This window comes from Rhineura floridana, chromosome 9 (genome assembly GCF_030035675.1).
Source record: "Rhineura floridana isolate rRhiFlo1 chromosome 9, rRhiFlo1.hap2, whole genome shotgun sequence".
NCBI classification, from domain to species: domain Eukaryota; kingdom Metazoa; phylum Chordata; class Lepidosauria; order Squamata; family Rhineuridae; genus Rhineura; species Rhineura floridana.
This window is the reverse complement of record NC_084488.1, coordinates 95,430,932-95,458,688: the sequence shown is the minus strand read 5'-3', so window position 1 is coordinate 95,458,688 and position 27,757 is coordinate 95,430,932. Positions and strand designations below refer to the sequence as shown.

Genomic DNA, 27,757 nt, shown 5'->3' with positions numbered 1-27,757 from the left:
TGGATGGGGCAGGACAGCAGAAGGCGGAAGAGCTTAAGACAGTTGTGCCAGTATAGAAATACTCACTAATAAGCAAAAAACCCCTTGCAGTTTAATAACGTACCTATAGCCAACAGATATTTCTATCGAATTTTAAAAAGCAGAGAAATTGGGCAGCTATAGTGAATGCACCAGGGGAGCAGGAGACCTGACCTCCTCTCTGAGATATTGTACTGCCTTACAAATGTGTAAAGATGCAAACACACTTTGGGTTGGTCTTTCACAGTCCAATCCACTTCCTGTGTATCTTGGAAGAATTTGGTAATGTATTTCTGAGCATATGGTGAGTGGTGGCAACACCTGCAATCAGGACTGCATCGCCAAAGATAGTGAATTACATTTTTTGTACAGTATGTTTATTGGTGGTGTTCTTGCTTTGCATCTTTCCTGTGTTACTACTGTTTCTACAGAGCATCTAACCTACAAAATTATTTATATTTCTCTCATTATTCATCCTAGAAATCTATGTCAAATTTATTTTTATTAATTTCAAAGGCTTTTTATTGGTCAATATGATATGATGGTGAAGACAGCCTTTTGTTTTTCAAACTGAAGACTATGTTCTATTTCTATTTTGGGTGCATTAACAGTTGAATCTGAAACTGCAGTTTGATGTAAAATCAGACTGATTATAATATGTTGCTACTTAAGCAATGACTGTAGCTGTTGGAAAAACAAACTTGGCCTGCCCAAGATGCATGTGTTCAGCCTGCTATGCTTAAATCACCCCACTTAAGGAAGGGTAGGCATGGTCAACTAAAAACATGGAGCACACCTAGAAATCTGCTAGAATATATTTCACCTCCCATTGTTTTAATTTGTGAACCTGAAACATTCCTCATGTCCATTGGAAACTATTCTGCAGAATAGTCAGTGCCATTATTCCACAATTGTTTTTGGAGTTTTTTAGTGTAAATTATGCAAAGTGTTGCTGTACTTAACATATTCATAGAAACAGAAGCAAAAGAAAATGCTTCATTAAAATTGCAAAGTAAACCAAACATATTTCAAGTGATTATCTGAACTACATCATCTGTCTTAATATCGTTGCTTCCTCCCTGCTAAAACAAGATCAGCACAGCACATCTCTTATTTCTGTTATTTGGGCTGATTGCAGGTGTTGCCACCACTCACCATATGCTCAGAAGCACATGTTACCAAATTCTTCCAAGCTGCACAGGAAGTGGATTGGACTGTGAAAGACCAACCCAAATTGTGTTTGCATATCTCAGAGAAGAGGTCAGGTCTCCTGCTCCCCTGGTGCATTCACTATAGCTGCCCAATTTCCCTGGTTTTTAAAGTTTGACAGAAATATCTTTGGGCTATAGCTATGCTCTTAAACTGCAAAGTCCCCCCCCCATGAGTGAATTTCTCTGCTTTTTAATCCAGGAGGTAAGAAATGGGATCCTGTGCAAGTCTGCTGAGAATGGACTGATTATTTGCATGCTTATTGAGTTCAGTGGGACTTACTGGTCTGCCATCATGCTTAGTTTAGGTAAAACCGACCATGGAGGAGGAGGAGGAGGGGAGGAGAGGAGAGGAAAGGGGGAAGGGAGAGGAGGGAGGTGAGGGGATTGGAAGGGGAAGGAAGGGGCAGGAGGGAGGAGAAGGGAAGGATAGGTTTGATCATTTGCATGCTTATTGAGTTCAGTGGGATTTACTCCAGTGCAATCATGCTTAGGATAGGTAAAACTGACTGGGGGAAGGGGAGAGGAGAGGGAAGGCAGAAGGGAAGGGAGGGGAGGGGGAAGTGGGTGGGAGGGGCAAAGGGGAGGGAAGGGTCAAGAGGTAGGGGATAGGAGGGGAGGTTGTGTACAATCATGCTTAGGATAGGTGAAACTGACTTGGGGGAGGGGGAAGGGAAAGGGGAGGGGGGAAGGGGACAGGGGAAGAGATTGGGCGGGTGGTCACTGGGCAGAGGGAAAGCCCCTTTTCAAAAGGAAAACACTGAACAGTATCATTCTTTTTCAGAATTTCCCCCACCTTTTTATTCCACAGCAGACACATACAGTCTCCTCCCAAATTTAAACCAAAGCTGTCCCTGGCCACATCCACACCAGACCTTTATTTCACTTTAGATAGCCATGACTTTCCCCAAAGAATCCTGGGAAGTGTAGTTTGTGAAGGGTGCTGAGAGTTACTAGGAGATGCCGTTCCCCTCACAGAGCTACAATTCCCAGAAGAGGGGCTGACTAACCCCTCTGGCCGCTGGAGTTCTGTCAGAGGAATAGGAGCATTCCAATGTACTTACTTCATCGGAAGCCAGATATACAAAGAGATGAGCTACTTCTTCAGCTGTACCGATCCTACCCATCTTTTGCCTGGCCAGAAAGTCTTTCAGTGCCTGGAGATTTTTTAAAAAACAAAACAAAAACATTATCTGCATCAGTAAGCGTAGATGAGGCTCTCAACCCCAGGGCTGGTTCTGGGCCTGGCATTATTTTTTGCCATTACAGGCTTCAAATCCACACCCAGGCTGTTAAGAAAAGTTTGGAAGTATGTCAGACATTTGTGTCAATGTCACTCTAGATACCATTCAAAGAAATGGGGGTGGGGGGAGAGAGCGAGAGAAGGCAAATTGAGACATCTAACTGTGCTAACGTGATCTTAACATGGGATCAGAGACAGCAATATTTTAAAGGAGAAGTAGTGACTCTTCAATTAGTCTGCGCTGCATTAAAAAAGAAACAGCTGCCAACAGGCAAAAGATAATTCTACCCCCACCAAACTATACGAGCATGATCTCAGTCGTTGCTTTGGGAAAAACCTTTCCACTGCACAGACTCATACTTTCTCTTCTGTTTTTGAATAGCTGCAGCTTGTGTCATCTGAATCTCACAGTGTTTACTATGGTTTGTTTGAAGCAAGCTATGCCCATAAACAATGATTTGAAGCTGGCTTGTTTCAAACAAATCATAATTAAGAGTAGCTATAGATTGGGCAACTATAATCAATGGAAATGGGAAATGTGCCAAAGAAGGAGAGGGGGGAGCACATGAAGGGGGAGGCTAGGCTAATTCCAACCATGATAAGCAATGGTATAGTTTATGAATAAACTATAGTTTACTGTGGTGTCCATACAAAGCCAATGAATACATTCTCCAAAAAAGATATATAGTTAATAGATGATCTGTATTCCGGGGAGGGGAGGAGGGTTTACTCTTTTTTAATCTTTTGTACAAAATGAAGAAAAGGAATGTTTTGAAGCAGCCCTTAAGAGAATGGAGGCACTGTAAATGATTTCTCACTATGCGCTTGTGTGTAATGATGCAATTATTTGCCCACCTGTTCTGGATCTGGGCTGGCCTGGATTCTGTCACGCAGAGAAGGAGTGTCAATAGTGCCTAAGAAAATATTCAGACATTAATTAAATGCCACCATGCATTTAAATAATAAATCCTCTGACTAAAATATTGTCTGAAAATATTTGTTACTGTGGATGTAAAGAACACAGTAAAGCGCACCTTAGTTGCAGAACTCCTTGAAAAGTTATCTTTCTGAGTTTGTTTCCACCTTTTCAGTTATGCCTTTGGCATAACACCTTAATTGGGGGGCACTGCTGGAAGGGAGTGATAGATCTTGGGTGATTGGCAGTAGATATAAAAGAGGCAGCCATGTTAATTTGTTGCAGCAACAACAGCATGGAGCAACTCCACACCATACATTTAAAGCATGTTCAACACACATTTAAAGCATGTGACTTCTGCAAAAGAATCCTGGGAACTGTAGTTTCCCCCTCACAGAGCCACAATTCCCAGCACCTTTAGCAAACTACAGTTTGTTAAAGTCCACTTCATTGGATGCATAACAGCAACCCAACATCAGACTGGGCAATATTTAGAAACCAGCAGGAGAACACTTTCATCTCCCAGGGATGGTTTGCCTTTCGAAATTAGGGTTCCTGTACCTTTAACAAGGGATTTTAAACGGGTTTTGTTTACAAACTTCACCTTTATGAGGCACTGCAGCACACTAACCCAAGCTGTACGTGCTGAAATTCCCCTTTCCACAGAAACTTTTACAGGAAGTGTAGTGTTGGTTGACAATCCTTATCTGAAGTGCTGCTTCTCCCTTGATTTGCTTCTGCACAGAAACATAGGAACTGGTTTATACTGAGTCAGACCATTGGTCCATCTACCTCAGGGCCGTCTACACTGACTGGCAGCAGCTCTCCAAGACAAGAGGTGTTCCCAGCCCTGCTTGGAGATCCCAGAGGCTGAACTTGGGATGTTTTGTATGCAAAGCAGAGGCTCTACCACTAAGTTACAGCCTTCAGCAGAAGTGGTCAAGGTTCTGTAATGAGCAAACTGTCCAAATCTTATCTTAAGAGACTGAAATAGATAAGTTGGAAGGCTTCACCCTTGAGCTGCAAAGTTTGGGTGCCTTTGTACTCTCCTGCAGCCAAAACAGAGATTGTGGGATGTTCCTTACCAGGACAAACACAGTTGCATCTGATTCCTTTTTCAGCAAAGTCAACAGCTATGGATTTGGTGAGACCAATAACCGCTGCCTTTGAGGTACTGTAGACACACCTGTTAACAATCCCTGAGAAAGAGTGATCAGGGTTAACAATCAGGAAATCAAATCAAGCTAAAGCAGACAAAAAATCATGTTGCTTCTGAATACAGCCTTCACCCCGCCTTTCCACCGGGTCTGTCTGAATAGCTTTGAGGTGCTTTGAACGTCTGTTGAGTTATCTCTGATAAAGAATGTATGTGCACAAATGCCACTAATCCCCCTGGTACATATTTCTGAATTTTGATCTCATAGAAACAGCTTTTGGTTTTGTGCACTTTTGTTTTGCACTCTGTGTACATGAGTCTGTGGCCGGCACTATTTACTCCCAATTTCTCCAGCATTTCTGTCCCAAGTTTTCTATTTCTCACAGATGTTAGGAGGTCACCCCATTTTTACTTCTCTCCTGATCAGCCTCTGTAAGCAAGGGTAGGGTACCTGTGGCTCTTCAGTTCTGGTTGGACCACAATTCCCATCAGCCCTAGCCAGCTTGGTTAATGGTTGGGGATGATGGAAGTGGTGGGTGTAAAGCACCAACGCATGTTACAAGTGACCTGAACCAGTGGGGGGCAATAGACAGAAACGCAATTTATTTATTTATTATTAAATTTATATCCTGCCCTTCTTCCTATTCATTGCTCTGCTAATTCCTCCTCTAAAGTGTTTGTTGTTTTTGCAGGCTTTGCTCCTCCCCTTCCTCCCTTCTCTTTATCTCTTTGTTCTCAGTTAGTAATGGCTCTCTGAGCACAGGCCGCATGGCTGCTTCAGCATGTATAACTTTACCTCTTTGTAGTAATAAATCATACTTTATTTCTGCACTCTGCATACACACACACACACACACCAAAAACTTATAACAGAAGTTGGAGTCCAACAAGATCTGGAGGACCACAGGTTCCCCATTTCTACTCTAAGGCTAAAGCTTCATTCTGCTGTAGACCTTGGGGATTCTCATCCCACGGTGAAAGATAGTTTAAACAGACTGTCAAAGTTAAGTACACAGCACTGTTCCATACCATACTGTTTACCTCTCACAGAGCTACAGTTCCCAGCATCCTTAGCAATCTACAGTTCCTGGGATTCTTTGGGAGGAGCCGTGATTGTTAAGAACAGCTGGTATGGCACAGTGGGGAGGACAGCCTGGCTGGGAGTCCAGAGTCTGTGAGTTCAAATCCCTGCTCATGTCTCCTGGGTGTAAAGGGCCAGCTAAAGATTACCGCCACACTAAGTGGCTCAGGGATCACGTGCCCTGCCAACTGTGCAGCCGTGGGCAAGCTGCATAGTCCCAAGGAGCCCAGTTGCCCCCCAGCTGGCAGTTGCAGACAAGGAGGGGGCTGGCTTGTGCAGCTGTGGCAAGCTGAGCAGGCTGTAGCCAGCTGGGGAGGACTAGCCTCAGAGGGAGGCAATGGTAAACCCCCTCTGAATACCGCTTACCATGAAAACCCTATTCATAGGGTAGCCATAAGTTGGGATCGACTTGAAGGCACTGCATTTCCATTTTTTCATGACTGTTAAAGTGGTACAAGAGTGCTTTAAATATGTGTCGTGGATGTGACCTACATAAGCAAGCTCAACACAGTCTTGAACACACCTAATGTAGTAAAAAGGTAGGTGCTAAGTGCCAGGTCCCTTCCTGTCAGGATCCCACCTCAGGCGCCACCTGCTAGGATCCTGCCTGTGGTCACCGCCTTGTCACGGTCCCACCACAGGGTCCTGGTCTTTAAACAGTTCTCTCACCGGCTCTAGCAAAGATCTCTCAAGATCCCACTGCTAGGCAGCACCACCAGTCACTCCCTGTAATTCAATATTGCCTTGAGACTGTGGCTTAGTCTCCTCCTGGCCTATTGATACTTTGTGTCTGGGTGCACTTGCAGGCCACAACCCCCCTGTATCTTTGTGCCTATAAAGAATACAGCCCTGGGTTGCTCTGGATACTTGATGATGTTACACTATCTCTTCACCGCTGCCACCACTGATACTGTTTCCCCACCTTGGTATATGCCCTGCCCACCCTTCTGGTCTGTGTAACCCAGCCAAGGATCAGGCGTTCTGGTAAACCAAGAAATATTTATTTATATACACAGGGAATAACAAGATTACTTAAAGGTATTGTCAACAAGCATGTGGTTTCATAAGTTGCGTTACTCTTTATGTTTCTAGCCGTCAATAACCTGCCTCACTACCAGCCTAATCCAATCCAACCCACAAAACCAACTCCAACCTCCCTCAGAACTTCCACCAACAGAACTCTACTAATCACCCCCTTCTCAACTGTCCTCACATTTATACCTTCAGACACTCAAACGCTCAGCCAATCATAATACAACATTCTCCAGCCTTCCAGCCCATGTACAACTTGTTGGGCTGTGACCCATGGGCATTACTGTCTCTAGTTGTTTTCCATAAAGCCTGCAAGTTTGGAGAAGTAACTGTTATCTCTTGGCCTGAGAGTGAGCAGACATTCAAGGCCAGCGGTTGTCATGGTAACGTGAGATAGCAACTGGGAAAGTTCTCACAGAGTCTGTAAGTTGTGTCTTCTGATTTATGCCTCTGATCTGTGAGGCTGGTCTTCTGAATATTGCCTCTGAACTGAGAGGTTGTCTTTTGTGTTTACCTTTGGAGAGAGATGTACCAGAGGGGGGGATGACTGAAGAAACTCTACATGTATTTACTCTTAAGCCTTAAGCCATAATGTCTTAATAAAAGACTCTTAACATGCTCTAATGCTCTGAAGAAGTTTCTTGCTCAACTTAACTCCAACGTAATGTATGCTGTTTCACGCAACAATGCACACATGCCAACAGGGGTTATGGGCCCAGATCCACAGCGCATTACACGGGAGTAAGTTGCTGGTCTGAACGGCAGACGGAGTTCCAGAAAGGGCAGCTTGATTGATTGAACCAGACGGAGGTGAGCAACATGGCTGTAAACCTGTCTGGGGGAGGCTTGCCGATGGAACGGCTTAATGAAAAGAATTATGGCAGCTGGAAGCCGAGGATGCGGGCTTTGCTGATAAAAGAGGATTTATGGGAAGTGATTAAAGAACCACCCCCGGCGGTATTGACCGCGGCCTGGAAGCGTCGAGACCAGAAGGCGCAGGCATTTATAATCTTGGCTCTATCGGATTCTCAGCTGATGTGTGTGAGAGATGAGCCATCGGCTAAACAGATGTGGGACGCGTTGCAGGATTTGTGCCAGGAATGGCAGCGGAGACAGGAGGCGAAAAGAGCCGAGTCGATGGAAGCTGTCAGGAGGCAAGAGGTGAAAAATGCCGTGCCGAAGGATAATAAACATGAGCAGCAAGAGGAACGAGAATTTAATGAGCAACTGGGCAGGCAGGTGGACACAAAGAATTTGGGGCCTGTCACACACTATTTAGGCACGGATATTGTGCGTGCAGAAGATGGAAGCATAACATTGAGTCAGGAAAGTAAAATAAACCAGATCATAGAAGAATGCAACATGACAGAATGCAATGTTGTGAAGACTCCAATGCTTGTGGCTTTCCAACAGAATGTGCAGGAGACGCCTTGTACAGAACCTGAGAAGTACAGGCGCATAATAGGGAAATTGCAATATTTGGTGAAGGTGTCTCGCCCAGACATATGTAATGTAGTCAGCATTTTAAGCCGGAAGGTAGAGCATCCTTCAGAGGCTGACTGGCAAGGGATTAAAAGGATAGTGCGTTATCTGAAAGGCACAGAGACAAAGAGTCTGGTTTTGTCAGGAGCAAAGACAGGAGGTCTTGAATGTTTTGTGGATGCAGATCATGCAGGGGAACTGAGCAGTCGTAAGTCAACCTCTGGCATAGTTGTGATGTGGCACGGGTCATGCATTGACTGGAGTAGCAAGAAACAAAATGTGGTGGCAACCTCAAGTGCAGAAGCAGAATATGTGGCTCTATCACAGGCCTGTAATGAGCTACAATGGTTCGCAATGCTCATGCAGGAGATAGGCATTGATATGCAATTTCCGATTACTGTATATGAAGACAATCAGACCTGCATCAAGATAGCCACATCAGAAGCTCATACCAAAAGAACAAAACATATTAGTGTCAGATACTTTCACGTAAGGGATTGTGTGCAGCAGGGGTTTGTTAACCTAACATTTTGTGACACTAAAAACATGGTGGCTGACATAATGACCAAGCCTTTGTGTGAGGAGAAATTTGGCAAACTGGTGACAAGGCTTGGAATGAGCCAAAGTTTGATTGAATAAAGTTCTAGCTAAATGTACAGAGGTGTTCTGAAATGTACTGCAATGTACTGAGATGTAATATGGATCTGTATGATGCAATGTATTGAAATGTATTACCTTTGTATTGCTGAAATGGAAAAGTTATAGATGCAATGAAAAGTATTTGCAGTCTTAATGGAAAAAAGGGGGGTATGTTGGGCTGTGACCCATGGGCATTACTGTCTCTAGTTGTTTTCCATAAAGCCTGCAAGTTTGGAGAAGTAACTGTTATCTCTTGGCCTGAGAGTGAGCAGACATTCAAGGCCAGCGGTTGTCATGGTAACGTGAGATAGCAACTGGGAAAGTTCTCACAGAGTCTGTAAGTTGTGTCTTCTGATTTATGCCTCTGATCTGTGAGGCTGGTCTTCTGAATATTGCCTCTGAACTGAGAGGTTGTCTTTTGTGTTTACCTTTGGAGAGAGATGTACCAGAGGGGGGGATGACTGAAGAAACTCTACATGTATTTACTCTTAAGCCTTAAGCCATAATGTCTTAATAAAAGACTCTTAACATGCTCTAATGCTCTGAAGAAGTTTCTTGCTCAACTTAACTCCAATGTAATGTATGCTGTTTCACGCAACAACGCACACACGCCAACACAACTAACTATAGAAGCCCATGGCAACTAACTATAATCAAATTACATGAAAACAATTTAGAACAACACTCTAACATGCTAAAAGACAGCAATTAATACCAGCAGCATAAAGAGTGTGTGCGTGCGTGCATGCTCTGGTACACATAAGTTGAATCTGGAATGAAATTCATTTCACTGTTCACACATTGTAGTAGAATACACAGCCTCCCACCCCTGGATTAATATACTCACTATGGAAAAGTATAATGTGAAATGGCCCTTAAAATGGGTATTTGACCATCTATAATCAGAATATCAAAAAGGCATAGCTCCAAAATCTTTGGAGAACACATCCCACATCACAGGCCCTTGTCCTTTTGAACACACATATCATTGTGTGCAGAATAAAGTAAAAATCACATGAACATTGCTATGCTAGAACCAATCATATGAAGCTCCTGACCTTTGATGCTGGATGCCACAGAAGACATGTTGATAATATTACCAGATTTTTGCTCCAGCATCTGGAAACATAAAAATGCAAATACAAAATGTTTTGATGACACAAGAACACGACAACATAAGATATAAGAAGAGCCCTGCTCAGCGAGAGAGAGAGAGAGAGAGAGAGAGAGAAAGGAGGTGAGATGGGGTGGGGAGGGAATAGGGGATTGTACTGTTTTCTTGTAATAATGTGAAAGCCATAATAAACTATACATTAAAAAAGAGCCCCATTTGATCAGGCTAAAGGCCCATCTAATCCAGCATCCTGTTCTCACAGTGGCCAACTAGATGCCTATGGGAAGCCTGCAAGCGCAACATGAGTGCAATACTCTTGTCATTTTAAAACAAAGTAGGTCTTTTGCCTCACAAATGTAGATTTTTAAAAAGTCGTTGCTATTGATCTGGAAAATAAGCTATTCTCAGATACTTTAAGCTCTTCACACAGACAATAGTAACAGAAGGATTAATTCATATTTGATGTACAAGAGAAAGATCTGTAGGCTGCTAAGTCTCATATCATAAGCCTCTGTGCCACTGATGGAATGCTGGTATGGTTCTCTGCTATTACATTACAGTATTGCATTAAAACTGATGGCATGATAATTTTTAAAGGGCACCTCCCGAGGCCCTTTTCATTATGCATTCATGATTATTTGTGCTCATGATGCTATGGGGTGGTCCTGCTTTCAATGATATTTGCACCTGCAAAAATATTGGGGTGGTCACACTGCTTCATTTCCAATCAGTGCATTTCCCATAATTTCCTGATGAAATCCCATGATTTTTTATACCAACAATGGTTTTTTTAAATCCCATTTTTGTTGTTCTTGAGCCCACCTGGACAGCAACAATGCAGCAGCATTGGGGAAGTATCACAACACAAACTTAACACAGAATAAATCCATCACTAGCATGCACTAATAACACATGTTGCAGAATGCCCCCACAATAAAGCACCAGCCTGGAGGGGGCTTAAAATATGTGCTTCAGAAAATAGATCAATGGGCCTGATACAATAAAGAACTGGAGAAATCTAAATGGTTAGCCAGGAGGAGGTTAGAGTAAGTGACTAAGAGACATTTAAATTTATATAGATATATCATGAACACAGTCAAAAGAAAGAAAGAAAAAACCAAACCAAATCAGTTAATACTTCAGAGATGTACATTTTGCAATTGTCTTCACAGAACATCCATGCAATCAAAGATCCCAGTTATTTTCAAACAAATGGACAAAAGGAGATTGCTTAATTTGGTGCCTCCATTTTGATTCAGAGATATGAGTAAAGGGTTTCCCTTTCCCTTTCTTGCACAAGATGATGTAGTATGGGGGTTTCAGGAAGTCCCAGGTTTGAAATCTCACCCCTGTTGATTAGATGTGGCCTTAGGCACACATTCCCCTCAGTCTGCATGATGGGGGTAAAAAGAGGGAACTTGCCTTACAGGGTTGTTGTAAAAATTACATCTGGATAAGGCACATGAAGTTCTTTGAACAACTGAAAGCTCTATACAAATGTTAAATATTAATTCCGATTGCCTCTTCCTCCTTCCTCTTCATCTCCTTTACCAGCCCTTTACTAAGCACACAGTGAGCTACACATCTAAAGGCTGGAGGGAACAGTGAGCTGGCTTACCTTAGGCAGGAATGTTTTCATCATCAGATACATGCTGCGCACATTGACATTCATTGTGAAGTCCCAGTCTTTTTCCTCACAGTCCAAAATGGTCCCATTACTGACAAATCTGGCATAAAAGACACAAAGAACAATGGATTATTTTCCTGTGCTTTTGAATTCAGGGCTTGTAGAATGACAGGATACAACCAAATGGGCTGAAGTTTTTATTATATTTATTATTTATTTCTTTGATTTATATCCCGCCCTTTCTCCCAGGAGGAGCCCAAGGTGGCAAAGTTATCCAGACTTTGCAGCTATTTTATATCATTTAATCACCAAAGTTTCTAAAGTCACAGGCTGAGGAACCTTTTCTGACCGGCAGGCCAAATCCTTCTGCCCACCCCTGGAAGGCCAAATTTGACAGGTGGGCAACCCTGCCCACCTGTCAATCACTGTCTTCTCAGTGACTGACTCTCTTCCTTTCACTCTAATTGGCTCCAATCAGCACAAAAGGACAAAGAAGCATCAGGTGACTCTACGCTTTGAAGCCTGGACTGTTGGCAGTAGCGTAGTGGCAAATTCAGAAGTGCAGGGTCCCTTCATGATAGTCACACCATACCCCTTGACAGTCACACATCCCAGGATTCACTATCTCTTCTGCAATTACAGAATTAAAGAACAAGAATAAAACTTGTGTGCATAGGCTCCCCATATCACCAAATATCTCTCTCTGGGGGCTAAACATTGCCAGAAACCTTTTGATTGTAAGAATTCTGGAGTGAAGCTAAGTGTGGGACTAGGATTTGGGAGACCAAGGTACTTTGCCATGAAGCTCACTTCTCACATACCCTAGGAGCCAATCATAATGAAATGAGAAGCATATACTACTGAGAAGAGTCTTCTCAGTGACTGACTCACTTCCTTTCACTCTAATTGGCTCCAATCAGCACGAAAGGACAAGGAAGCATGTTAGAGCACTGAGAAGATTCTTCTCAGTGGCTGACATGCTCTCCTTTCATGCTGATTGGCTCGAACATAGGGACCTTGCTCAAAAAAAGTAAAGGGTCTATGACCTCCCACCACCCTGGATAATTATACCCCTGACTGGACTTCAAAGGGCAGCATGGGGCTGTTTGAGAGCCCTCTTGCAAACAACAGCACATTGGAAAGGAAAAGAAGTTAAGAACCTGGTAATAGCTTACCCTGCAATATTACACAGAACATCAATCCTCTTAACTTCCTTGGCCAGTTTTTCAATTTGTTCTTTGTTGGTGACATCCAGCACCTGAACCTGGATGCCTGTTGAGGATATGAACATATTAGATGCTGTGATGCTATTATATTCTCACAATAAAGAAAGACTACCTTGCATGCCGCAGGTCATGAATCTGTACAGCCACATGAATCAGTGGGCTGTGACACTTCTGCACATACAAATGAATGCATGTGGGTGCTCCACACAGCTCAGAAGCTCAATGGTTTAAGGTTCCCGATTGTATGGGGAGCCTAACCATGTAGAACTGTATGTGCACAGAGGCACCCTTTTTCAGACCCTCGATTATATGCATAGAATGTAGCCCGTGAGCATAGAATCATAGAATTGTACAGTTGGAAGGGGTCTATAAGGACATCAAGTCCAACCCCCTGCTCAATGGAGGGATCCAACTGGAAGCACACCCGACAGGTGGCTGTCCAGCTGCCCCTTGAATGCCTCCAGTGTTGGAGAGCCCACCACTTCCCTAGGTAATTGGTTCCTTTGTCTTACCGCTTTAAACAGGAAGTTTTTACTGATGCTCAGCCAAAATCTTGCTTCCTCTAATTTGAACCCATTATTCAGTGTCCTGCACTCTGGGATGATTGAGAAGAGATCCTGGCCCTCTATGTGACAACCTTTCAAGTGCTTGAAGAATACATAGTCCTACTCTTCTTGAAAGATATCTACATGCGGAGGGAACTTGTGAAAGGGGCTAAAATGCCAATATATTCCCATTAGAAGTCAGGCAGTTAGTGTCACCAGTCCCATTCTGTGGAATTCTCTCCCAGCAGAGATTCTGCAGGTATCCTCACTGCCAGCCTTTAAACTTTTCAGTAGTTTAAACTTTTAAAAGCTGAGTCAGTCGTTTTTATGATCATTTTGCATTTTATGCACTTGACCATTTTGTTTTACAAAACCCCTGATATGAGGGGCAAACTATAATTTTATAGAGAGAGAGATAAACAAACATTAAAGTCAATAGGACTTCCAGTGGCAAAGCGAGCACATTTTGCAGAAGCATCAAGGGGCCGGGGTGAAACAGGCAATTCACATATCCCCATTTTTGTGCCTCCAGGGTAAAATGCAAAGAGGAAATTTGCTTGTTTCAGCTGCAGCCACACTGGGAAAACATGCATGAAGGAAATATACAAGCATCCCTTTGAAATAAGTAAGGTGAAGGTGGAGGAAAGGAACGGTATAAATCACTTGAACATCCTTCCTCTCTTGCATTCTATGAGAAGCCATAAGAGATGGAGGAGAAATTTGATTCAATGCACATTTAAAGCCAACTCTATCAAATTTGCAATCTTCCAGAATTTGTACTTTCTGAATTTTGTGATGCAATTCGCCAACTAAACAATGTTTAAAAAAATGCATATAAGGGAACAGTGTGCATAAAAATGAATATATGAACAAAACATATAAAAGTGCATTATATTAGGAGAAATTGCTTGCAAAAATTATACCTTAGTGAAAACCTGCATACAAAAATGTGTATATTATGAGAAATTTGCACTAAAATGCTAAAGAATTTTCATAAGTTTTTAAAAAAGCACATATTGTTGTTTTTTTCAATTAATTTTTATTCATTTTTAATTAATTTTTATTCAAAAAAAGGCACATATTGTTGCAGAAATGTGAACTGAATTTACGATTATACAAATGAGAAGCATTTTTTTTAATCCTTATGAAAATTCATCAGCATTTTAAGTGCAAATTTCTCCTAACACACATTTTTATAGCAATTTTGATTAATGAACAAATTTCTGCAAGCAATTTCCCCTAATATCATGGCACTATTATATGTTATTTTCACTAATATATGCATTTTATGCACACTTTACCCTAGTGTATGCATTTTTGTACTTGGTACTTGGCTGGAAAGCTGCACTGGAAAATTTAGAGAAGAGCGAATTTTGCAGGATGGCTGTGTTCCAGTTTACATATTGTTTTGACAAGTGTGGATTTGGCAAGTTCGCCTCAAAATATGAACTGACTTGAGTTTCTTCCCCATCACTACTGCTCGTTCGCTAGAGGTGGTGGATCGGGCAGGGAAATGGAGATGTAGGGAAGGAGACCACACAATGACAAGAGGGCTCAGATGGCATCTTTGTGTTCTGTTCTCCCTTCCACCTCCCATCCATCCAAAAGCTGAAGCCACCTCTGGCTCCAAATAACTAAAGAGATACCTGGGTAAGCTTCCAGTTCTCGGAGTTTGGATTCATTGACATCTGTAGCAATTACTTTGGCTCCTTCCTTTGCAAAAGCCTTTGAAAACAGAACCATCAGTGGTTAATATCTACACGTATTAAAACATGGACTTTGCCTCCTCCCTGCCATTTCTAGATAATTTTCTCGTTGTTGGCAAATGGGGAGTTAGCGTCAAAACATTAAACCTAAGGAGTTGTATGGCACTGAATTCTCAAAGAATGGGCTTCAAATGATACACCATCCCGTGGTGTTTATAGTTCTCTGTGTCAGTCAGATCAAGCCTCCCTTTCTGTCTCTAAGAGTATTCTGCTTCACATTTTCCTAGACAACGTTTTTTAAAAAAGAACAATAAGCAGGAGGAGGAAGGAAGAACCTGCGTCCCTCCTGTTGTTTCTGGACTACAGCTCCCATCATCCGTGACCATTAGCCATGGGAGGCTTGATGTGAGTCCAACATCATCCGGAGGGCTGCAGGTTCCCCATCCCTGATCTACATTTTAGTTTCTTGGGAGGCTATGACCATTCCTATTATAAGTGCATGCCTTTCCAAATCAAAATGCAAAGCCTTATTACATTCCACATTTAATATCCATGGTAAAGTAGATAGCAGCATGTCGCGCCCCCCCCCCCCAAAGAAGCTACATATAGTAAAAGTGAACTTCTGCTGAGTTATTATGGCTAAGAAGCCAAAGCAGGGATACTGAGAAACAACAGAGACAACCAGTTTATTAACTGGGTGACCCCCAAGGTTGCAAAAGTGGAAAACCCCTAGGAGCTATTTATTTATTTATTTAATTAATTTAATTTATATACCGCCCTAAGCCAAAAAGGCTCTCTGGGCGGTGTACATAGAGGATAAACAAGAAAATATATGAATAGAACAAATATAAGAAAATCAAAAAGCAAAACAAACAAAGAACAGAAACCAAACAACATCAGAACATACCAGCAATGAAACACTGTTTTAAAATACACTACAAAACAATTTCTTTAAAAAGAAATTATTAGAAAATGTGCATGGAGAATATATAATGAAAGAGAGAGAACAATTAATAAAGGAAGGATATAGTTCACAATGGTTTGCCTATTTACAATTGTTAGAAAGATACAAAATGGATAAAAAATGTATGGGTTTGAAATAAATAAATCTGATTTTGAAGTAGATTTGTGTACAAATGATGAATGTATAATTGCAAAAATGTATAAATTTTTATTGAAAATGGATATGGAAGAAGAACAAGTAAAAGAGTGTATGGTCAAGTGGGCAAAAAATTTTGGTTATAATATACAAATGGATCAATGGGAAAATATGTGGAAAAAAGGTTTGAAATTTACATTATGTTATAATCTTAAAGAAAATTTTTATAAAATGATGTATCGTTGGTATATGACACCAGAAAAGTTGTCAAAAATGTATAGTAATGTTTCTAATGTATGTTGGAAATGTAAACAACAAAAAGGATCTTTTTACCATATGTGGTGGTCGTGTAAACAGGCAAAATTATTCTGGGCACAGATAGGTAGGATGATGCAAAAAATTTTGAAGATAAATATTCAGTCAAAGCCAGAATTTTTTTTATTGGGCTTTATGGGTAAACAAAAAGAAAAGAAATATGGAAGAATAATATTATATATGATTACGGCAGCAAGATTATTATATGCACAAAAGTGGAAAATGGAATCAGTACCAACAATGGAAGAATGGCTATTGAAATTAATGGACTTAGTCGAGATGGACAAATTGACATGCCTTCTCAGAGAAAAAACGATAGATACATTTCTTAAGGAATGGAAGCCTCGTTTGGACTTTTTGTTGAAAGAAAAAAATGAAATGATGATAATGGGATTTGACGATTAATCAAGATAGACTATGGAAAAAAGTGAACTTTGTATGTTTTAGGGGTCAAGTTTGATATATATTATGTACCTATAGCTGATCTGTAACAAATCGGAAGTCAAGTTTTTTTTTCTTTTTATTTTTGTTGTATTGTTTTTGTTGTTTGATTTTGTTGTGTTTGTTTTATAAAAATTTGAATAATAAAAATTATTACAAAAAAAAAATAAAAAGAATATTTAAAATTTTTAAAATGCCTGGGAGTATAAAAAGGTTTTCACCTGGCGCCGAAAAGATAGCAGCGTCGGCGCCAGGCGTACCTCATCGGGGAGACTATTCCACAATTCGGGGGCCACCACTGAAAAGGCCCTGGATCTAGCCACCGCCCTCCGAGCTTCTCGATGTGATGGCACTCGGAGGAGGGCCTTAGATGTCGAGCGCAGTGTACAGGTAGTTTCATATTGGGAGAGGTGTTCCACCAGGTATTGCGGTCCCATGCCGTGTAGGGCTTTATAGGTCAAAACCAGCACTTTGAATTTAGCCCGGAAACAAATAGGAAGCCAGTGCAGACGGGCCAGAAAAGGTGTTATATGAGCAGACAGTCTGGTCCGCGTCAATAGTCTGGCCGCTGCATTCTGGACTAACTGTAGTTTCTGAACTATCTTCAAGGGCAGCCCAACGTAGAGCACATTGCAGTAGTCCAACCTAGAAGTTACCAGAGCGTGAACAACAGAGGTGAGGTCATCACTGTCCAGATAGGGATGTAGCTAGGCTACCAATCGAAGATGGTAGAAAGCGTTCCGTGCCACCGAGGCCACCTGGGCCTCGAGAGACAAGGAAGGGTCGAAAAGAACTCCCAAGCTACGAACCTGTTCCTTCAAGGGGAGTGTAACCCCATCAAGAACAGGATGAACATCCTCCATCTGGGCAGTGAAGGCACTCACCAGCAGCGTCTCGGTCTTGTCTGGATTGAGCTTCAGTTTATTAGCCCCCATCCAGTCCATTATCGCGGTCAGGCAACGGTTTAGTACGTTAACAGCCTCACCTGAAGAGGATGAAAAGGGGAAATAGAGCTGCGTGTCATCAGCATACTGATGACAACGCACCCCAAAACTCCTGATGACCGTACCCAGCGGCTGCATGTAGATGTTGAAAAGCATGGGGGACAGTACCGATCCCTGCGGGACTCCACAACGGAGAGTCCAGGGTGTCGAGCAGTGTTCCCCAAGCATTACCTTCTGGTGACGACCCACCAAGTAGGAGCGGAGCCACTGCCAAGCAGTACCTCCGACTCCCAACTCCGTGAGTCTCCCCAGAAGGATACCATGGTCGATGGTATCAAAAGCAGCTGAGAGATCAAGGAGAATCAACAGAGTCACATTCCCCCTGTCCCTCTCCCGACAGAGGTCATCATACAGGGCGACCAAGGCTGTTTCGGTGCCAAAACTGGGCCTAAAACCGGATTGAAATGGATCAAGATAATCAGTGTCATCCAAGAGCCCCTGGAGCTGGCTGGCAACCACCCGTTCCAGGACCTTGCCCAGGAACGGAACATTCACCACAGGTCTATGGTTGTTCAGGTTATCTGGGTCCAAGGAGGGTTTCTTCAGGAGTGGTCTCACCACCGCCTCTTTTAGGCAGTCAGGGACCACTCCCTCTCTTAAAGAGGCATTAATTACCTCCTTGGCCCAGTTGGCGGTTCCGGACCTGCTAGCTTTCACCAGCCAAGAGGGGCAAGGGTCCAGAACAGACGTGGTCGCCCGCACTAATGACCCCTCCCCAACAACCGCTCAATGAGGACTAAGTATGCTCAGTGGTCACAGGTTCCTGAGCATCAAGGGAGGGTGGTGGTGGGTGCGGTGGTGGAATAGATGGTTCTCAAAGAAGCCCTAGCTGGCACCTTGAACAGGAGCATTCCACACTGCAACATTTTGTTGCAGGTCCCATGTTTCCAAATATTATTCCCAGTACTATTCCCTAAAAAAAACAAAAGCTAAAGGAAACTTGCATAATACAAAACGAATTGCAGTTGTTCAGTGTGTTCCAAAGAGGTGCTTATGGAATGATTTTTGTTTACGTCAAGAATCAGGCTTCACTTCATGGGTACCTTTATTGTTCTCAAATTTTGCCCTATGTAATCTGCCCTTATTTTAAGACTGAACTTTCAGCTTCTTCGATTCTGAACACTTCAAAGCAGACCCTTAATGCAGTGAACCAATACCACTCATTATTTCCACCTTTTATATGGAGCACCACAAATTTGAATCTGTTGTATTTGGTTTAGAGGGAGTGTACTTACAAAGACACTGCTTTTACATATTTTTGTGCAGAACTTAGCATTAAGCAGTGTTCTTCAACCTTGTGCCCATCAGGAATATATATTTAAAGCAGTATCATACCACTTTAAACAGTCATAGCTTCCCCCAAAGAATCCTGGGAAGTGTAGCTTGCTAAAGGTTCTTAGATGACTCCTATTCTCCTTACAAAGCTATAATTCTCAGAGTTCCCTGGAAAGAGGGATTCACTGTTAAAGCCGTCTGAGAACTGTAGCACTGTGAAGGGGATAGCGGTATCCTAACAACCCTCAGCACCCTTAGCAAACTACACTTCCCAGTATGCTTTGGGGGAAGCCATGACTGTTTAAAGTGGTATGACACTGCTTTAAACACATGGTGCAGATGGGGCCTTTGGGTCTCCAAACGTTGGTCTACAACTCTCACCATCCACAGCCAATTTAGCCAATGGTCATGAACGATGAGAGTTGTCCTCCAACAACATCTGCAGACCCATCATTGAACAACATTAGTAAAAGCAGGAGTGGGAAGCCTGTGGCCCTCCGGATGTTGTAGGACTACAGTTCCCATAATCTCTGACCACTGAACATGTTGGTTGAGGCTGATGGGAGTTGGAGTCCTACAACTTCTGGGAGGGCCATATTTTCCCCATCCCTGGTTTAAGATTAATAGCACTGATCCTTTGCAATTTTGCATGGCCACTGGATTGGGCTGATGGGAGTTGTAGTCCAAAAAAGTAACTTTTCCAAGCGCTGGGTCTTAGACCCTTTACTTTTTGGGAGCAGGGTCCCAGCGGGGTCCCTCTGTCTTCAGCACTCTGTGAGCCAACCAGTATGAAAGGAAGAGTCTTCTAACATGCTTCCTTGTCCTTTCCTGCTGACTGGAGCCAATCAGAGTTAAAGGCGGTAAGTCAGCCACTGACAAGACTCTTCTCAGTAGCTTATGCTCCTCCTTTCATGCTTATTGGCTCCTACGGGTGTCTGTTATGGGGGAAGGCATTAACAAGGATCTCATTCTCAACTCAGCAGCAAAAAAGGGGGAGGGGCATAGTTGTGACTAATATGAAGGAACCCTGCACTTCTGAATTTGCCTCTACACTACTGCCCTGGGGGTTTAAGTCTTTCCCCCCCTAACTCATTAAAGCACAGGTACTTTTGTAATTGCAGTTTAGAGAAGGAATTCACAGCCCCAAATGAGAGAATCCATTAAGTATTTCTGGACTTACTAAAGCCACAGCGCGACCAATTCCTTGTGCTGCAGCAGACAGCAGTATCACTTTCCCATCAAGCCGCCCCATCCTGCACCCTGTAGGTGATTCAAACAGATAGTGGCATCTTATTAATAGAGCTCATTACAGTAGCAACAGCTGCAGGAAACTTACATCATCATTGTTGTTGGTTATATAACCATCCACACAAGTATTTCAGTACATTTGCATGCTATTTTATTTTTGCATAATTAGCAAGAGATGATCAGCTGATTTTAACAAGATTATTTATAGTATCAATTATCCAACGGCTTGATTTGACAAGTTCACTTCTTCTTTAACGACTATTTTTCAGATTGTTGTCATGTATATTTATGTTAGATATTTCTAAGCTACCTTTCTGGACTATAGCCTTTGCAAAGTAGCTTACATGAATATCAAATATATAGTTCATTAACAGAAGTAACATATATAAAGTCATAATAAAAAAGGCAGTTTATGTTTGCCCAAATACAATACCAACAAAGACTCCAGCAGCAGCACATGCAATAAAACCTTACAATTAAAAGCCAAGGAAAACTGATGAGCTTTTAAAACTTTTTTTTATCACTTGAACTCAAAGAGCCAGCTGTATCTGTATCACCAGGGTGGAGAACCTTTTTCCTTCTGAGGGCCACAGTCCCTTCTGGGCAATCTTCCAAGGGCCACATGTCACTGGTGGGCAGGGCCAGAGGCAAAGTGGGTAGAGCAACAAATACACATTTTTTACCTTTGTACAGTATGCTAGTTTCTACACACACACTCACATACCCCTCTCTGTCCTCCATCCAGACAAGCAAGAAGCATGATCAGAGTTTAGGAACACATGTGGGCTACAGAGCAGGACCAGAGAGAGATGTGGCCTGGGGATAGTCCTGAGGACCAGATGATGCCTGGAGGGCATCATTTGGCCCCTCGGTCTGAGATTCCCCACCACTGCTCTATCAGAAGGGAATTCTATACAGTATGAGCCACCACTGAGAAGGCCCCATCTTGAGTGCCCACCAGCCCAATTGATCTTAAACACCAGCAGACGAATAGGTCCTTTACACACAAAATCTGATTTGAATTATATGATTGGAAAGAATGCATGATATTCTTTATTGTTTTTAATGCATCAAACAGATCTGCTCATTTCTTCACTTTTTTGTTTTCTCCCAATTATTACTTGAGGTATGTTGAAAATGTATGTGTTGGGACTCAGTTTGGTTCAGCGCATTAAATTCCATTTTGTACCAATTATGGGTTATTTCCAATGCCCTCCCAATCCTCTATAACTGATTTTGATGTCACCCGAGGGGCTGGAGGGGGCAGGAGGAAAAGAGGAAACTCTGTGGCACGCATGAAGTCCACTGCGCCACTAGAGCTCCAGCACTGGATACGCACCCCTTTTTAATCTTCATATATTTTTTCGGGTGAACCTCACCTAAAGCCTGGCAGTTTCTCACCAGCTGTTAACACATTATAATACTTGGGGACAGGCAAGAAATCTAAGGAGCAAAATATAAATGTCTTAATTCAAGATTTGGAGTGTAGGGCAGAAAGGTCTCCATTAGGGTGGCCATGGATCTTGAAGTTTGGTTTTGGATTAAAAGATAAAGAATCCTACAAAGTGAGAGTAGGAGGGCCCTTGAAGCTGCCCATCCACAGTTAAATAATAATAATAATAATATTTAATTTGTTTGTCGCCTATCTGGCAAATGGCCGCTCTAGGCGACGTACATTAAAATGAGATAAAATACAACAATAACAATGCAGTCATATTAATAACAGTAAATAAAAATGCTGGACAGTCATCAATACATATAAAAACAATTATATTAACAGCATACGATGACAAGATCAAGGAGATTTACCCTTCCCAAGGACCTCAAAGGCCTGTTGGAACAGCCATGTCTTCAGGACCTTGCAGAATACCTCTAGGGAAGGGGCATGTCGAAGGTCACATGGGAGGGAGTTCCAGAGAGTGGGGGCCACCACAGAAAAGGCTCTCTCCCTAGTACCCACCAACCTAACTATTTTGGTTGGCGGGATTGAGAGAAGGCCTTGTGTGGCTGATCTAGTTGGGCGGCATAGTTGGTGGCGGTGGAGGCGCTCTTTCAGGTAAGCTGGACCGAAACCGTACAGGGTTTTAAAGGTTAAAACCAACACCTTGAATCGGGCCCGGAAAACAACCGGTAGCCAGTGTAGATCAAATAATACTGGCGTAATGTGGTCCCGGCGGCGGCTGTTGGTAAGTAAGCGCGCCGCTGCATTCTGTACAAGTTGTAATTTCCGGGTCGTTTTCAAGGGTAACCCCACGTAGAGCACATTACAGTAGTCCAGACGAGAGGTGACCAGGGCATGCACCACGAGTGGAAGCTGTTGAACAGGGAGGTAGGGTTGCAGCCTACGTATAAGATGTAATTGATACCAAGCTGCCCGACTCACAGCCGAAATTTGAGCCTCCATGGACAGCCTGGAATCAAGAACAACTCCGAGGCTGCGGACCTGGTTCTGTAGGGGCAACCTCACCCCATCAAATACCAGGTCAACATCTCCTAACCCTCCCTTGTCTCCCACAAGTAGTACCTCGGTCTTATCAGGGTTCAACTTCAACCTGTTCCTGCCCATCCATCCACTCACGGATTCCAGGCACTTGGACATGGTCTCCACAGCCCTCTCTGGTGAAGACTTGAATGAGAGATAGAGCTGAGTGTCATCCACATATTGGTGACACTGCAGCCCAAATCTCCTGATGATCTCTCCCAGCGGCTTTACATAGATGTTAAATAGCATGGGAGAGAGGATAGAACCCTGTGGCACACCACAATTGAGAGGCCAAGGGTCTGAAACCTCATCACCCAATGCTACCTGTTGGCGCCTATCAGTGAGAAAGGAGTGGAACCACCGTAGAACTGTGCCTCCCAATCCCAAAATCTCCAGGCGATCTAAAAGGATACCGTGGTCTACGGTATCAAAAGCCGCTGAGAGATCCAGGAGGACAAGGAAGGTGAGTTCTCCCCTATCCATTGCCCTCCTCATATCATCGACCAGAGCGACCAAGGCTGTTTCAGTTCTGTGTCCAGTCCTGAAACCCGATTGGTATGGATCTAAATAATCCGTTTCATCCAAGTGTGTCTGCAACTGATTTGCCACCACTCTCTCAATGACCTTGCCCAAGAATGGTAAGTTCGAAATTGGGCGGAAGTTGTTTAGAATCTGGGGATCCAAGGAGGACTTCTTTAAGATGGGTTTAATAATAACCTCCTTGAGGGCTAGTGGCATAACACCCCCTTGCAGGGATGCATTAACCATTGCCTTGATCCCCTCACCCAATCTCTCTTTGCAGCTCATAAGGAGCCACGATGGGCAAGGGTCATTTAGACAAGTGGTAGGCCTTACAGATGAGAGCACCTTGTCCACATCCTCAGAAGGAAGAGGCCGAAATCGATCCCATTTGACCGGTTTGCAACTGGTCACCTCTAGCTCACTCACTGTATCCACGGCGCACGGAATCGAGCTCCTCAGGTGCTCGATTTTATCAGCAAAGTGCTTTGCCAATTTGTCACAGGAGGCCTTAGACTGTTCCAAGGGTTCCTGAGCAGCTGGACCGACCAGGCTTCGGACCACTTGGAACAACCTCCTGGGACAGCACTCTGCTGATGCAATAGAGGCAGCAAAGAATTCCCTCTTTGCTGCCCTTACCGCCACTTGGTAGGCAGCTATTGCTGCTCTAACCTGTGTCCGAACATCTTCGGAGCGCGACTTCCGCCACCGGCGCTCTAGTCGTCTCACCTCCTGTCTCAAAGTACGCAACCGTGGTGTGTACCATGGTGCTACTTGAGTTCTGTTCAGGGGGAGAGGACGTTTCGGAGCGACTTGGTCTAATGCCCCGGCGATCCTCTCGTTCCACTCCGTCACCAGGGCTTCGACCGGGCGACCTTCAGCAGGTTCTAATTCCCCAAGCGCCGTCAGGAAACCATGTGGATCCATCAGGCGTCTGGGGCGGACCATTCTAATAGGACCTTTACCCCTGCGGAGGGCGTGCGGCATCGACAGATCCATCTTTACCAGATAGTGGTCTGACCATGACACAGAGGTAATAGAATTGGCCCCTAACTTCAGCACACTACCCTCCCCCCCTGGGACAAATACAAGGTCAAGAGTATGACCGGCTACATGGGTGGGCTCAGTATTACTAAGGCGCAGTTCCCAGGAAGCCATGGTTTCCAGGAAATCCCGAGGAGCTCCAGTGAGAGTGGTCTCGGCGTGTATGTTAAAATCACCCAGAACTAACAGTTCCGGGGACAACATTCGCACGTCCGAGATCACCTCAAGCACCTCGGCCAGGGAGTCTGCTGTGCAGCGGGGCGGGCGGTACACGAGCAGGATCCCTAAACTGCCCTTCGAGCCCAACCTCCAGTACATACAATCAACAAAGCTAGTCCCACGAAGGGGAGGTCTGGCAAAGAGCAACGACTCTCGGTAAATAACTGCCACTCCCCCTTCCCGCCTTCCGACCCTCGGCTGCTGTGCGTAACGGAAACCTGGTGGGCACATAGCCTCAAGAATAGGAGCTGAGGCTTCATCCAACCAGGTCTCCGTAATACATGCCAGGTCTGCACATTCATCCAGGATCAGATCATGGATGGTAGATGCCTTCTGTACTACAGACCTGGCATTACACATCAGCAGTCGAAGGTCAGTAGAAATCCTGCGTCCCCCAGCTTCCTTCTGGTTTTGGACAGACCTGGAACAAGGGATAGATATTATGTATCTATCCCTTGTTTCTCTACGTTGACATGGTCTGCCCCCAGCACCCTTCCAGCGCCTGCCGCCCAATCTTATTATACTTTGGCCCCCAGCTCTTCCCTCCTCTTCCCTCCCTGATTTACACATGGCCCTATCACATGGTAGCAGGCTGTAGTTTACCCCTCACAGAGCTATACCAAGTACCCTTAACAAATAACAGTTCCCAGAATTCTTTTGTGTGCATATGTGCTTTAAATGGGCTTTAAATGATAGTTTATCAGGAGCAAAGTAACTTCTATTCTATTAAATCATGGGTAGGGAACTTTTTTGGCCCTAAGTTCCAGATCCTTATCAGGATCAGCCACGTGGGCCAAATTTGACAGGTGGGCAGGACTGCTGACCTGTCACTCACCTGACTTCACAAATGACATCAGACTTTTTTGTTCCTTTAAGTTGGGACTTCAAAGCACAGAGCAGGCAGCAAGGCACCGCTAAAGGCAACGAAAAAACTTCTAGACCAAGTAGGATTGCCCTCCTTTCACAACACCCAATGTAGGGAGAGGAGAGGACAAACCCACTTAGCGCTGGGTTCAGGTGCACAAGAGAGATAGCTGCTGGGAGCTCTCACGCGCACCCAGACCAAGCTGGATGCACAAGGAGGCCAAACCTGATTAGTGTTGGGTTCCTTCCAACTAACGGTGGAAGGATCTGTCAGTTTCGATTTTTTCAGTTTCCCAGTTTTCCAGTCTTAAATTCAGTTGTCCACATTTCTGCAGCAATTTGCAAATTTTATTTTTAAAAAAAGTCCTCATGAAAATTCATCAGCATTTTAGTGTTGACTAACACACACTTCCCCCTCCCCGAGCTATTTCCCCACATATAATGTATTTTTGTATGTTATTTTCACTAAGACACTCATTTTAGGCACACTTTCCTTTAACACAAGCATTTTTGTAAATATTGGTTGGCTGGAGAGCTGCATTGCAAAATTTACGTAAGTGCAAATTTAGAAGGATACTTGCGTTTTAGTCCACATATTGTTTTGGTTAGTGTGATTTAGATAGATTTGCCTTTAAATGTGAACTGAATTAAATTTCTCCCACAATCACTTAAAAAAAGTACAGACCACAAATCCAGCATATAAAGAACCTATGCATGTATCACAAGGGTTGCCAATCATTTTGGGCCAGTGGGTCATTTGGAATTTTGAGAGTGCTGGGGGCACCAGTCACAAAAAGTTTTGCGGCATAACACAAAAAGGTGATGGTGGGGTATGGCATGACATAAAATGGCAGTGGGGTGTATGTGGAATAACACAAAATGGCTGCCACATCGAAAGAGCCGAAAGGAAAGGAAATGGTGTGGGCATTGCTTCCCATCAATGGGAAAAAAGCAGGGCTTGGAAAAGTTACTGGATTGGGCTGATGGGAGTTGTAGTTCAAAAAAGTAACTTTTCCAAGCTCTGGAAAAAAGGTACCTACATCAGCCACTGCTGTGCTCATTCATAGGAAGAAGCTCTTTGTACCTCTCTTATGTTCAAAACAGAAAGGAAGGTAGGTGTCCAATCCTAACATCCAATGAAGGCATGTTTAAGGGGGGTGTTCAGTGTAGGAGAGGCTGAGCAGTGCCAACAGGAACTGAACAGGAAACACAGTCTTTCATGTATTGTGGATGTTTGAGGAGATATTTACTGAGACTTTTTGAGGGTGCCATAGGAGGTGCTGGTGGACACCCTGGTCCATACAGGCCCTGGGCTGATGGCCCCTGATGCGCAGCATCTATATGCAGAGGCTCTGTGCACAAGATCTAATCAACATGTTGAACCAGGGCCACTAGACTTTACCCTAATCACAATGGCTAGACTCATTTGAAGAATGTCTATAAGAGCTAATTGCTACTTCTTCTCAAGGTATTAACTTGTCCATGGAAATGGATTCCTATTCAGGCATATTACCTGGGACAAGCCATAGCATGCACTAGCTGTCGGGAGATCCTTTCTGTTATATGTAGCAATGAAAAATAGATGGAACAGTAAACTAATGATTAGGTATATGGCTAGACATTTGCTTTGGTTCATCACTCACATGGCAAAATCCTTTAAAAAAGGCATAGAGATACTTCCAAACGACTGCTGTATGCTAAAAACACATCAGCACACCAGTGTGCAGACAATTCTCACTGGCCACAATTAATTTCCCAGCTTCATTTGAAAGAGACTGTTATTAGAAAAACCAAGAAGAGAGCCAGCAAAACTTACGCCAGGAGTCCAGGAACCGACTTCTTCAGAGACCTTTGTCCAGGTCACGAGGTGGTTTCATGTTTTTTTCTGACGGCATGCTGGGATTTGTAGTAAAGTAAGCTGGAAAACTGCTTTTGAGTTCAGACAATTTGTTGCAGTTGTAAGAGAGGCTTATATACCGCCATCTAGTGAGGTTCCCCAAATACGCCAAGACATGATTGCTATGTTAGTATTTCGTCTGTACCTCCATCTTTCCCACATTCTTTCAATTTTTCTGTATTTCCTTGTACACAGTGTTTCTTATGCTTTTTGTCACATTGTTTCTGGCTTTTATACATTGTAATTCTAAAACTCAATAAAAAATAATGTTTTTAAAAAATGGCACCACAGAAAAATGTTAGCATCAGACTGCTGCTTTTGAAACAAGGTAAGGGGTGAAAAGGTACTGCTTTCAAT

The 27,757-nt window shown here is 43.4% G+C and overlaps 1 protein-coding gene across 2 annotated transcripts in view; it reads right to left on the bottom strand.

Moving 5' to 3' along the window:
- BDH2 (3-hydroxybutyrate dehydrogenase 2) overlaps positions 1–27,397 on the bottom strand; it is a 30,372-nt gene extending 2,975 nt beyond the window's left edge. The window contains exons 1-9 of one of the 2 annotated variants that reach the window (XM_061585521.1): positions 27,320–27,397; positions 20,308–20,387; positions 14,934–15,012; positions 12,692–12,788; positions 11,508–11,616; positions 9,834–9,894; positions 4,471–4,584; positions 3,325–3,383; positions 2,291–2,383 (exon numbers count right to left, since the gene is read on the bottom strand). In XM_061585521.1, the coding sequence (XP_061441505.1) occupies positions 2,291–2,383; positions 3,325–3,383; positions 4,471–4,584; positions 9,834–9,894; positions 11,508–11,616; positions 12,692–12,788; positions 14,934–15,012; positions 20,308–20,379 (684 nt within the window). In that variant the 5' untranslated portion in view covers positions 20,380–20,387; positions 27,320–27,397. The remainder of the gene's footprint in view (positions 1–2,290; positions 2,384–3,324; positions 3,384–4,470; positions 4,585–9,833; positions 9,895–11,507; positions 11,617–12,691; positions 12,789–14,933; positions 15,013–20,307; positions 20,388–27,319) is intronic. The other variant, XM_061585522.1, reaches the window with a different exon arrangement.
- Positions 27,398–27,757: the final 360 nt, after the last annotated feature.